The sequence below is a fragment of the Lampris incognitus genome, chromosome 10 (genome assembly GCF_029633865.1).
Source record: "Lampris incognitus isolate fLamInc1 chromosome 10, fLamInc1.hap2, whole genome shotgun sequence".
NCBI lineage: Eukaryota > Metazoa > Chordata > Actinopteri > Lampriformes > Lampridae > Lampris > Lampris incognitus.
The window spans coordinates 12,409,426-12,422,860 of NC_079220.1; the positions used below are offsets into that span (position 1 = coordinate 12,409,426).

The following is a 13,435-nucleotide window of genomic DNA, read 5'->3' on the forward strand; positions in this document are numbered from 1 at the left end:
ATGTTGATTAAACGTTTAAAAGCTATCTATATGGTATGTATCAGCTACGCTAAACCTGGACTAAATTTAGTGGAAAAGTGAAAGTCTCGCAGATGTCTAACTCTTCCAGCTTAACAAAATAAATAGCCACTACGAACAACAAAAGCAACTGAAAGTATTGGACTTGCGCTCTGTGCGATATATAATCGCGTCATAATTAATCATACATTTAGGTCAGATATATTCTGAGCTAGATGAGAGCTAATGCATGGCCACCACGCCGAGATGTGCACAGCAGGTCAATTTTTCTATTCTTTCATACTACAGTTCGACTAGGGACTCATCCATGTCACCGGGTGTGTCCATCTATCTATCTATCTATCTATCTATCTATCTATCTATCTATCTATCTATCTATCTATCTATCTATCTATCTATCTATCTATCTATCTATCTATCTATCTATCTATCTATCTATCTATCTATCTATCTATCTATCTATCTATCTATCTATCTAGCCAGCCACAAATCCATCCAGCAAAGCCAGCCTCCATAACCATTTGTTTAGTATCTAGTAAATAGACTGTAGGCTAAATGCTAATCCCCTGATTGAGCGCTTGAAGACAAAGGTTATTATCAAACAGATTTAGTTAAGGCAGCGCGGGGCAAAGGATCTTAGCAGTGCTCACAACTGATCTAATCAACAACACAGCTAAGTTGATTATAAAGCGGCGGATCTGCAGCGCAGACAATGGCCAGGGAGGAGCAGAGCGGGGGGGGGGGGCATGGAGAAAAGAGAACACCAGCACACGGTAGAAGAGAGGAAAGGAAAGAGAGAGAGAGACGGGAGACAAAGGCAAATCAAACGCTACAAAGGAGGGTGAGGAGAGAAGTAAAGCGGAACAGAGGGGAGTAGACGTATGGGAGCCCAGCAGGGCAGAACAAAGAGCACGAGCATGTACACGGCAATGGAGGGAAAGCTGAGGGGGGGGGGTTAAAGTTGGATCGAAATTGAAACACTACTGTTCTCAAACATCACTTATTGCTTTAACCATCATGCATTTTGTGCTGTCTCTTTCAACTGAAAAATAAATTGTACAGAGTGGCCAACTTTGGTAACCTGACGGGAATTCATTGCTTTAATTTTTTCCCTGCTGTGCACTTAACAGAAAGCTAACGCAAGCTAGCTAGCTGTTCAACATGGAGATAAGCATTGCGCACCAATCAGAGTAATTTAAGATGCGTCTCCATGGAAACACTCACACAAAAGACCCAGGTTTCGAATACTCAGCTGTCTTCGAGAGTCAAAGTCATTTGCTTTGTTTGACCATTACTATACCAGAAAGACTTTTACGTTAAATGGTAAGGTGCCAACCTGCTCATCAGGAGCAGTTAAGGGTTCAGTGTCTTGCTCAAGAACACTTTGACACACTCTCCACAGGAGCCAGGGATCAAACCAGCGACCTTCCGTTTCCGTTCGCCTGTTCATCTCTGGTGCTGTCGCAGTGTTTCGGCGTGAGATTTGCCTTGGTGTCATGAGAGTGTGAGACATAGCCTGAAAGGGTGAGACTCACGCCAGATGCGTGAGAGTTGGCAACCTGGTTATAAGAATAAAAGGTAGAATTCAGGTTTTCGATTTCTCTATTTTTCAAAAATCTCCCCCTAGTTCAGCTTCTCTCAGCCAATCTTTTAGTTTTCTGATACTGATGATGTCATCAGACACTCATTTACATACAGCCCATCAGACTAATCATCAAACTTTGAAACCCCGCCCACCATTACTGCCGACTAGGGCTCAGCGATTTGCAAAACAAAAAAATCTCAAGGGGTGTCCGGGTAGCGTAGTGGTCTATTACGTTGCCTACCACCATGAGGAGTGGTTCCCTCCGGCTTGGTCAGGCGTCCCTAGAGACACAATTGGCCATGTCTGTGGGTGGGAAGTCAGGTGTCGGTGTGTCCTGGTCACTGCACTAGTGTCTCCTCTGGTCGGTTGGGGCGCCTGTTCAGGGAGGAGGGGGAACTGGGGGAAAAGTATGATCCTCCCATGTGCTAAGTTCCACTGGCGAAACGCCTCACTGTCAGGTGAAAAGAAGCGGCTGGCGATTCCACATGTATCGGAGGAGGCATCTGGTAGTCTGCAGCCCTCCCCGGATGGGCAGAGGGGGTGGAGCTGCGACCGGGACGGCTCAGGGAGTGGGGTAATTGAACAGATACAATTAGGGAGAAAAAGGGAGAACCCCCCCCCCAAAAATCTCAATATGTTTACAACTCTTGGTGATATGTTTGCTTTGAGAATGTTGATTGAGAAGTATAGAGAAGGCCAGAAGGAGTTACATTGTGTCTTTGTGGATTTAGAGAAAGCATACGACAGGGTGCCGACAGAGGAGGTGTGGTATTGTATGAGGAAGTTGGGAGCTGCAGAGAAGTATGTAGGTGTGGTGCAGGATATGTATGAGGGAAGCATGACAATGGTGAAGTGTGCAGTTGGAATGACAGACGGGTTCAAGGTGGAGGTGGGATTACATCAAGGATCGGCTCTGAGCCCTTTCTTGTTTGCAGTGGTGATGGACAGGCTGACGGATGAGATCAGGCAGGAGTCTCAGTGGACTATGATGTTTGCGCATGACATTGTGATCTGTAGTGAGAGCAGGTTGCAGGTTGACGAGAGCCTGGTGAGGTGGAGGTATGCACTGGAGAGAAGAGGAATGAAAGTCAGTAGGAGCAAGACGGAATACCTATGCGTGAATGAGAAGGAGGACAGTGGAATGGTGAGGATGCAAGGAGTAGAGGTGACAAAGGCGAATGAGTTTAAATAGTTGGGGTCAACTGTCCAAAGTAACGGGGAGTGCAGAAGAGAGGTGAAGAAGAGAGTGCAGGCAGGGTGGAGTGGGTGGAGAAGAGTGTCAGGAGTGATTTGCGACAGAAAGGTACCAGCAAGAGTTAAAGGGAAGGTTTACAAGATGGTTGTGAGACCAGCTATGTTATATGGTTTGGAGACAGTGGCACTGATGAAAAGACAGGAGGCGGAGCTGGAGGTGGCAGAGTTGAAGATGCTACGATTTTCATTGGGAGTGATGAAGAAGGACAGGATTAGGAACGATTATATTAGAGGGACCGCTCAGTTTGGACGGTTTGGAGACGAGGCAAGATTGAGATGGCTTGGACATGTGTGGAGGAGAGATGCTGGGTATATTGGGAGAAGGATGCTGAATATGGAGCTGCCAGGGAAGAGGAGAATAGGAAGGCCAAAGAGGAGGTTTATGGATGTGGTGAGGGAGGACATGCAGGGTGGCTGGTGTGACAGAGGAAGATGCAGAGGACAGGAAGAGATGGAAAGGGATGATCCGCTGTGGCGACCCCTAATGGGAGCAGCCGAAAATAATAGTAGTAATAATAGTAGTAAGAAAACGTTAATCCCGTTTTCGTAAAACAAGATTAAATTGACCAAAATCAAGAAAAAAAACTTGAAATAAGCAAAATTATCTTTCAATGGAATAAGATAATTCAAGATAATTCTACTCAATATTGGACTTATTGTACCAAATACAAGGTACTTTCTCTTGTTAAGGTTTCATTTTTTTGCAGGGAACAGATTAAGTTCGCCGCATTATTCACGATGTCGTCTTCTTCTATATCTCAAACAAAATCAAATCGAACATATCTTAGATATTCGACATATCGCCCAGCTCTACCGCCAACCCTTACCTGCTTTTGTCACGCAAGGGTCAACTCATAAATATTCATGAGGAATAGACCACGCCCATATATTTGAAGCAAAAACTGAGAGAAAATGTGTAAAAAACACAATACTAGTCACTTACAAATAAAAAGGAATGCTGCTGAATGTCTCATTACACCATATTCACGGCTGTTAGATGTGAAAAGTTCAATCTGACGGCAGATTTCACCCCGGCCTTAAACACAGCAGAGCGGGAGAGAGGGGACGCAAAACAGGGGGGCACTTAACAGACCGGCGCAGGATAGAAAGGGACGGGGCAAGAGGGTTATTTTCTGGGGCGACAGGAGGCTCGGTAAAATCCGCGGCTCTCTCAGAGCGGTCGGCAGACGGGAGGACAAACGCGGAGCCTCGAACGGCCGTGGATGAGCAGGAAAGGGCTGAAATGACATCTGAAGAGTTGAACTGGGACAGGAAACAAAGGTTAGCCGCCTCAGAGCTGCACGCGGCATCGCTTGGAGCATGAGCAAAGGAAAAAGGATCGCACTGTGCACATGTGGTTGTGTTACTGTGTGTGTGAGCCTCTGACATGTGCAAAGCTGCACTATTTCCATGACATGCACTTTACATTTCAGCGTGGGCTTTCACTTTGTGTTACCGTTTCATGTTGTTTACGTTTATATGACCTTCATTTTTTTTGCGATGTGCGCTACAAAAGTTAGGAACATGAGTCACTGCCATTCTCCATAAGTCAACACTGAAAAGGTAAGCCTGTTTCTTGACCCTTGTTCCCTCTGTGTGCTCGGTGTGTGTGTGTGTTTGTGTGGTGTGTGTGTGTGTGTGTGTGATAAAGCAGCTGCAGAAATAGCAACAGAGCCTCGTCTCTGCCGCCGTGCAGCCACTATTCCCAACATAGCATGCCCCCAAATTGTAAGGAGGAAACAGGATTTTGGTACAACAGCAAGTAAAGCCCACTTTTGTGTCCCCAATGTCTGCCTGCCGGTCTCCTTAAGACACGCAGACAAACACACATAACTCTTGTCCGTCTCGCTTTCTCTCTCTCTCTCGCTCACACGCAACCATACATATCCATCCATCCATTATCCGAACCGCTTATCCTGCTCTCAGGGTCGTGGGGATGCTGGAGCCTATCCCAGCAGTCATTGGGCGGCAGGCGGGGAGACATCCTCGACAGGCCGTCAGACCATCACAGGGCCAACACACACACACACATACACACACTCTCATACCTAGGGACCATTTAGTATGGCCGATTCACCTGACCTACATGTCTTTGGACTGTGGGAGGAAACCCACGCAGACACAGGGAGAACATGCAAACTCCACACAGAGGACGACCCGGGATGACCCCAAAGGTTGGACTACCCCGGGGCTCGAACCCAGGACCTTGTTGCTGTGAGGTGACCATGCTAACCACTGCGCCACCGTGCCAACCATACATATATTACCCATTAATACATCTTTCTGTCACCGCTCAGTCTCTAGATCTTTAGCATAAGAACAAATTATACACACACACACACACACACACACACACACACACACACACACACACACACACACACACACACACACACACACACATTACAGCAGACATGCTGAGTGGCAGAGAGGTGGAACTGGCCCAGAATATAATAGTGTGCTGAGCTCCAGAGCGCAGCGCGACAGAGGTCAGTGTTCGAAGACTGAAACGCCACTGGGACCAATTAGGCAGCGTGCAGAGCAAGGTGCTGCCTACACAACGCACCGCATCACAACCAGCTAGCTCAACATGCCCACGGCTGAGATGGATAACTGGGCGTGTCGGTGTGCTGTTGTTTTTTTTTTTTCCAAACGGAAAATATACAAGGGGGATTATTATCACATGGGGTAAACATAACGGGGATAACAGTGAGTGTGGGAAGGAAATGCACGTGTGTGTGTATTTGTGAGTGTTTGACGGCCTGCATACTGGCACCTGCATCTCCACAATCATGCTGACCTGTGCGTGCGCCAGCGTGTGTGCACTGATCTCTCATCGACCTTAATCCGAGCACTTTTCCGAGCTCTTTTCTTTCCGCCATGGTGCAAAACCACCCTTCGCTCACCTGAGCACTTCGTTGGGGTTGCCTGAGATAGGGGTCTTCTTATCCGGCGTTCCGTGGCACTCGGACTTAAGCAGGGTGTGAGGCCCGCGGTCCTTCATCATGGTGGAGGTTGCCATGGCGATGACGGCTACGCCGTCGCGGACGCGGGCCTCCAGGCCGTAGTCCCACTCGTCATAGGACACCGAGATCAGACCTAGGGTAGAAGAAGTGGAGAGGAAGAGAGATTGGCAAAAGGGTAGAGAGAAAAAGGGTAGAGAGGGAGGGGCAGAGGTTGAGAGGGAGAAGAAGACAAAAAACAGATTGATCGGCGGACGTAGGGGGTTGAATGCAGCGAGGGGAGAGGGGAAGTCGAGGTTTCGAGCGGCGTTTAAAGATGGCAGCGGCAGTGTGGAAAGAAATATAAGGAGACGGGAGGGAAATAAAAATAGAAAAAAAGACAGAATAACTCAGGGATATGTTAAGTAAGCAAATGTGTATTGAAGAGAGATACGGAGTGGATAACAACAGAAAGGTGCAGAGACAGAGAGAGTATCAGAAAGAGGCAGAGAGAGAGAGAGAGAGAGAGAGCGAGAGAGAACAAAAAAGAGAGACAGATAGTTGATCGTGTGTCTGTGTACAGGCTGTACAAGCTCTGAACACACACACTTGGAGCCAGAACACTTAACAATGTGATGAGTCAGAGTGCAGATGAATAGCACTGCTTTTCTCTCTGTCTGATCGTCTATCGCCTTGCTGTTTGTCCATCTGTCCGTCGAAAGCACTGTCTGTTTGCATACCCCGGACATCTGTCTGGAACGCGTACACTGTCTGTGTGTTTGCTTGTCCGTCTATCTGTCTATTGGGTATATTTTTGTCAGTCAGTCTACGCATAAGTTTTATTTTCACATCTTCCTTTCACTAACTGTGCCCCTCTATCCCCCCCCCCCCCAGCCACCGGAGCCCTTTCACCTGTCTGGCCCTCTGTCCTCCTGTACCCCATCCATCTCCCTCTCTTTGTTTGCACGCCTTTGGACTGGATTGACGTGGAGCAGGGAGTTCATCCATGGGTATTTTAAGCACGCCCGGGGCCCGGAACAATATTTGCCTATGGAGGTTCCACGTTTTTTAACCTATATTTCATCCAAGAGGTTTGCTGAGCGTGCACGCTCTATTTCAGCACCACCCTGATTCACATTCACACACTGTTGCACCCAGGAGCTGCGAATGCAGTCTCGCAGTTTTGGCCACTCAGCCACTCCAGTGGAGCAGTACGGAATTAGATGCCTTGCTCAAAAGCATCTCAAACTAGCTGGTGCACGAAAGGGGAGTGCTGCTTGTTAAATTTCCCCAACAAGGTTTTTCTAACTGAACTGGCAGTTCAAAGTAGTGTTGTGGTCATGAGTAGGTCTTTAGATGGCGGCACGAACTCATGTTTGTGGCGGCATCACCCAGTACCGGTGGGGGAAGATGGCGGCGCGAACTTACGTTTGCGGTGGCCTCACCCAGTACCGTCCATGCAGTGTCTTTGTCCACGTCTCCATCTAAGTTGTCTTCGTTTGTTGGCTGGGAGAGCTGACGCTGGATCGGCTGGGAGAGCTTGGTCTGCTGTGTCCTGTGGGCCCAGGGACCACGGCCCTGCCCGGAGCTGCACCTGAAGAGGAAGCACTGAGGGCGGTCTGACAGGATGCGGAAGCGGGGCAGGCTAAGCTAACTGCTAGCCCATGCAGACCGGCAGTTCCGATAACACCGAGGGCAGTCTGGCGGCGGCCTCTCCTGGCATTGACGTGTGTTTTCGGTGTTGTCATGCGGAGCGCGGGGAGGTGTGTCGAAGGTGTCTGGCTGGGTGAGCTGGTGTTGGGGGAGCCTGGTCTGTTGCATCCGTTGGGCCCAAGAACCACGGCCCCTGCCCAGAGTTGCGGCCGAAGAGAAAGCACTGATGGCGGTCTGACAGGACGTGGAAGCGGGGCAGGCTAAGCTAACTGCTAGCCCATGCAGACCAGCAGTTCCGACAGTCATCCTGGCTGGCGTTCGCTCTCTTGGACAGTGGAATTTTTTGTTGATATGTTGGATCTGCATTTTTTGTATATATGTGTTTTGTCAAGTCAAGTCAATTTTATTTGTATAGCCCAATATCACAAATTACAAATTTGCCTCAAGGGGCTTTACAGCAACACAACATCCTGTCCCTAGACCCTCTCATTGGATAAGGAACAACTCCCTAAAAAAAAACCACCCATTTAACAGGGAGAAAAAATAGCAAGAAACCTCGGAGAGCAACAGAGGAGGAATCTCTCTCCCAAGACGGACAAGGTGCAATGGATGTTGTGTTTACACAATTTACACAATACAACACTGAAAGAGGATCACACAATTATAATGGACTTATAAAATTTATGAAGAATATGATGCGCAGGATGCCAAGCAGTGTCCAGACGCCACCGGAACAGCCCAGGTCCCAAGCCACGTGACCAGTGTCACCATGTAAAAAAAAAAACCAACAAAAAAACAGGATAACAAAAGTTATATGGAGTTAGAAGATATAGAAAATAGATAGAAAATGTGATGAGGGGAATGCCAAGCAGCATTTTGTGCCTACTGCCCAATGACTGCTGGGATAGGCTCCAGCATCCCTGCGACCCGGTCTGGTTAATGGATGGATGGATGGATGGATGGATGTGTATATATATATATATATATATAGAGAGAGAGAGAGAGAGAGAGAGAGAGAGAGAGAGAGAGAGAGAGAGAGAGAGAGAGAGAGAGAGAGAGAGAGAGAGAGAGAGAGAGAGAGAGATGTGTGTGTGTGTGTATATATATATATGTGTGTGTGTTTATATGTGTGTGTGTGTGTGTATATATATATATATGTGTGTGTGTGTATATATGTGTGTGTTTTGTGGGGGGGGGTTGTGCAGTCTTTGTAGTTTTTTTGTAGTTTGGATATATGTGTTCTTGTTGGATATGTATTTTTGTCTTTGTGCGGCACTGCTGTGGGCTGGGGGACATTATATTTCATTTAATTTCATGTACGCAAGTGCATGAAATGAAACGACAAATAAATGTCCCTGATTCCTGATTCAGGTATTTTTGGGCTACTGATAATCTAGTGACTGTTGAAAATGGCCGATAAGTTATCTGACTGCATGATGTCCTTTGGATGCTACTGAGCTCTAGTCTCTCCCATATCAGCTCTGACTCCATTGCAATTTTTCTGTTTGCAGGTGCAATAGCTGTGTCTGTGCCCGTCTTTCTCTCCATCTCTGCTTTTGTCCGTCTTCGTCCGTCCATCTGTCACACAGTCAGTCCAGCAGGCAGTCACACAGGCAGTCAGTCAATGGGCCATCTGACAGAATATGAGCAGTCGTTCAGTCAGTTTGCTACCACGTCAGTAGGCAGAAAGAGACAGGCAGCTGGCAAACCTACCCCCTTGCGGGACTTCAGCCCTGACAGCTCCGGTCCTCCCCGACCACATCTAATGTCACCCGCTGTTGACACTTCCTCAGCGCTCACTCATTCACTGCCCCTCACTCCTTCCTTTTAACACACTTACCCTGCTGGTTTTTTACTGGGAAGGATTTCTAACAAACCCCTTCAAGAAGTGGACGATCGGGTGGGCTTGTATATACCTGTAAAAGCCCACCAGTATAAAAAAATGAATACAAATATCTTAAGAGATTTAGAGAAAGACTTTTACATGGTCTACCCAAAATATTATGTAACACATATGCCGATACTGCTTGTCAGTGTCATGCTGGGAAATGGGCCACATCTATAGTAGGGAATTTGTATTAGTGTAATACATCCATATATGGTACACTGGATTACATTCTGATTCTTACATGAATTGGGTAATGATTTCTGACAAGCAGGAACTACACATCTCTAATAATACTTATCATACGAGCATACTCTTGTTAAGGAAGATTTTGCTAAAGGTAGCATGTGTTCGTATATCTCTAGGGACAAGCTGACATGACATATTATAGCAATGACATCCTGCAAAGTTATAGCTGAACTACAACGTGACAGCTATAAAAACCCGTGTTTATTTTTGGCCTACAAACTGGTTGTACAGCCCTTCTTCGAACAGCATACTCTCACAGTATACACACACAGCATACACACACAGACAGGATATAGTTACAGCCAGACAGATATAAATGCATACATGCAATTGATTGGAGAAGGTAATGGCAGCGCCACCACTTCATTGGGTATTTTTGCGAGCGGCTTATCATTTTCAGTGATGTCAGATTGAGCGGTTACGGCAGCAGCGCTGGTGCGTCAGCGCTGTGCAAGTACGATAGGGAGGATTGGAGACAGCGAGGCTGTTTGGAAGAGAGCGAGAGCTGAAAGGGACAAATAGACAGAATACACAGAGGGACAGGGTGAGTGAGAGAGAGAGAGAGAGAGAGAGAGAGAGAGATAGAGAGAGAGAGAGAGAGAGAGAGAGAGAGAGAGAGAGAGAGAGAGAGAGGAGGAAATAGAGCGGGAGCGTCAAACAACGGCGCAGGCAGAAAGACGGAGAGGAGTGCGAAGAGGCAGGCGGCCGAGAAGCAGAGAGAACGAGGGGAGGACAGAGGACGGAGTGAGAGAGGGGTAAAAAAAAACAAACGCAGAGGTGAGAGAATGGGGGGGTGGGCAGGGAGTGGGAGAAGAAGAGATGGCTCCCCAGGGCACCACTTAAGGGAGGCATCAGCGGAATTACCCATGAGAATCGGAGGCTCTTCAACACACGTGGTGCAACGGCATTATCCGCACCTTGTAAGCAAATTAGCCCCGTAGCCAGCGTGCACCTCCTGATGAACTCCGGACCACTGGTTTCAGCCGAGGACAAACCACCGCTCGGGCACGTGCCGCGCCACAGTCTCGTTCCCCCTCCAAATTAGCTGGGAAGTTGGTGCGGCCGAGTGCCACGAGAGGCGCGCTTCCCATGACTTTGTGGTTAGAACTCTTTGATGAAGGTCAGCTAACACTCTGAGGGGGTTTTAATCTGAACGCCTAATGCCTACCGAGCTAAGACATTTCAGAATATTACATTGCATCGAGTTGATGCAATGACGGAGTTTCCCACCATCCTGGCCGGCTGCTTCCATCTTGATCAACGATGCCGCCCCCCCCCCCCCAAACAATTACTGTTGGAGTACGAGCAACTGTGCATAAAGAATAACGAAAGCCTCCAAAAAGTGAAACGTCTGCAATTATCCAATACGCGTGCAGTGTTGAACATCAACGTTTCAAATATTATGAAACGTTCTGCTGTAAATCGCCCTCAATTAATCCAATATACACATGATTTATTCATGTAAATATGAATTCATGTTCAAATTTGTTTACTGTAATCATTAATTTTGCAGAATTACACACGATCCTTGAGGCCTTCATACCGGTGTATATTACACTTCAATTAGTGCATACAGTAGTTTTGTTATTTAATTTATTAAGAACCAAATACTGACAGTTTGTATCATGTTCACTGTGCAGTAACATTTTGCAGTCATAATGTCCAGAATGACTAATTCAGTGACAGTTTGATGGGACCCTTAAGAGACTGCTGTGTAGGCGTCCGGGTAGCGTAGCCATCTATTCAGTTGCCTACCAACATGGGGATCGCCGGTTCAAATCCCCGTGTTACCGCCGGCTTGGTCGGACGTCCCTACAGACACAATTGCCTGTGTCTGCGGGTGGGAAGCTGGATGTGGGTATGTGTCCTGGTCGCTGCACCAGCGCCTCCTGTGGTCGGTCGGGGCGCCTGTTCGGGGGGGGGAGACTGTGGGGGGGGGAATAGCATGATCCTCCCACGCACTACGTCCCCCTGGCATGTGGTAGTCTGCAGCCCTCCCAGGGACGGCAGAGGGGGTAGAGCAGCGACTGGGGCGGCTTGGAAGAGTGGGGTAATTGGCCAGATACAATTGGGGAGAAAAATTGGGGGGGGGGGGGGGGTAAGAGACTGTTGTATGCCACTCCAACCACTCTGCTAATTTCACTCTGTAATAATTTGGCCAATATATTAGCCGGTCACAATTTTTTCCCTGGCAGGACCAAATACATCATATGATTTACATAACTTATTTGGTAATATATCAAACTTTATAGACTGGAACCCTAATTAGGGGGGTGTATTCAGAACGACAGATACACACACATACACATACAGAGCACCCGAGCTGTTTTCACAAATACACAACTCACATACGCTCATAATGCACATAAACACCGAAAATGCACACACAACAACCCCATTTGATTTCACACACCAATTATTCCCTTGCACAAATTAACTTTGAACTAACACAAATTAACACATTTCACAGACGTGCACACGCATACGGATGCAAAACACATGCCCATGCATGCACACAGAGGCAGACACGCAATCATAGACACAGCCACACATAGTCACACAGCCACACACATACACACACACACCTACCTCCCATTCATAGTAAATAATAAGGAATCAGAGGTAAAAACGTTTTGAGGTGCAGTTAGTGAACGGTGCATCCGGGGTTCCCGCCTGGCTACCGTTTCCCTGAAACCACTGAGTACAGACAGTTTAATATATCTCCCCCTAAACTGTGAGTCGACAACACAAACGCCAGCAAATGATCAGACTCACATGCCTGGATCCACACCAGCCGACACCTTGTTTACCCTCCATCAGTGGCTACCAGTCATAAGACTTCGGTGAGTGTAATTTCCATTAAAGGAGCACGATTTGACCTCAGCAAGTGGAAAGGTTTTAATTCCCACCGGGCGCCGGCCTCTCCAAAAATGTCCGCTCCCCAAGTGGCGTGAGTCACTTTGCATAAAGCGGTCTGACGGGTGTGCTCAGCAAACTGTGTGGGCATGTCGAGTGGCTAATGCACCCAACCTTAGTTGTCACTTTAGCTCAAGTTTTGATTCTCTAATGTTAGACTGACCTCTCCTCCATAATCTCTGCTGGTTAACGACAGTGGCGGCTGGTGCTAAAAATGTTGGGGGGGGCGCAATTTACCTTGGCGCAGCACACCTGACAGCTGCTTTAATGTCCACACAGTCACAGAGTTGTTATGAAGGACAATGTAGCCTACAGATTTTATCAGGGTTTGTAGACGGATGATTGACAGTTGAGACGAGGCATGGTGGTGGGTGTGAACATGATTGAGAGCCATGAGAATTGTCCAATCACATTAGATCAAAAAACATTTAAACAATACCAATTCACAGGGCATCCGGGTAGCAGAGCGGTCTATTCTGTTGCCTACCAACACGAGGATCGGCGGTTCGAATCCCCGTGTTACTGCTGGCTTGGTCGGGCATGCCCACAGACACAACTGGTGGTGTCTGCTGGTGGGAAGCCAGATATGGGTATGTGTCCTGGTCACTGCACTAGCGCCTTCTCTGGTCGGTCGGGACTCCTGTTCAGGGGGGGGGGACTGGGGGGAATAGCATGATCCTCCCACGCACTACATCCCCCTGGTGAAACTCCTCACTGGCGACTCCACATGTATCAGAGGAGACATGTGGTAGTCTGCAGCCCTCCCCAGATCGGCAGAGGGGGTGAAGCAGCGACCAGCACAGCTTGGAAGAATGGGGTAATTGGCCAAGTACAATTGGGGGGGGGGTTTGCACCCCCCCCAAAAAAAACAATACCAATTCACTGCCAATGAAAGTGGGAGTGTCCGGGGTGCACAGAACTGCGCCCCATGGA

The 13,435-nt window shown here is 47.9% G+C and overlaps 1 protein-coding gene across 1 annotated transcript in view; it reads right to left on the reverse strand.

The window, feature by feature from the left end:
* Positions 1-13,435, reverse strand: part of grin2ba (glutamate receptor, ionotropic, N-methyl D-aspartate 2B, genome duplicate a) — a 122,679-nt gene that overhangs the window by 56,958 nt on the left and 52,286 nt on the right. Inside the window, exons 4-5 of the mRNA XM_056287867.1 lie at positions 5,786-5,956; positions 4,245-4,254 (exon numbers count right to left, since the gene is read on the reverse strand). Of these exons, the coding sequence (XP_056143842.1) occupies positions 4,245-4,254; positions 5,786-5,956 (181 nt within the window). The remainder of the gene's footprint in view (positions 1-4,244; positions 4,255-5,785; positions 5,957-13,435) is intronic.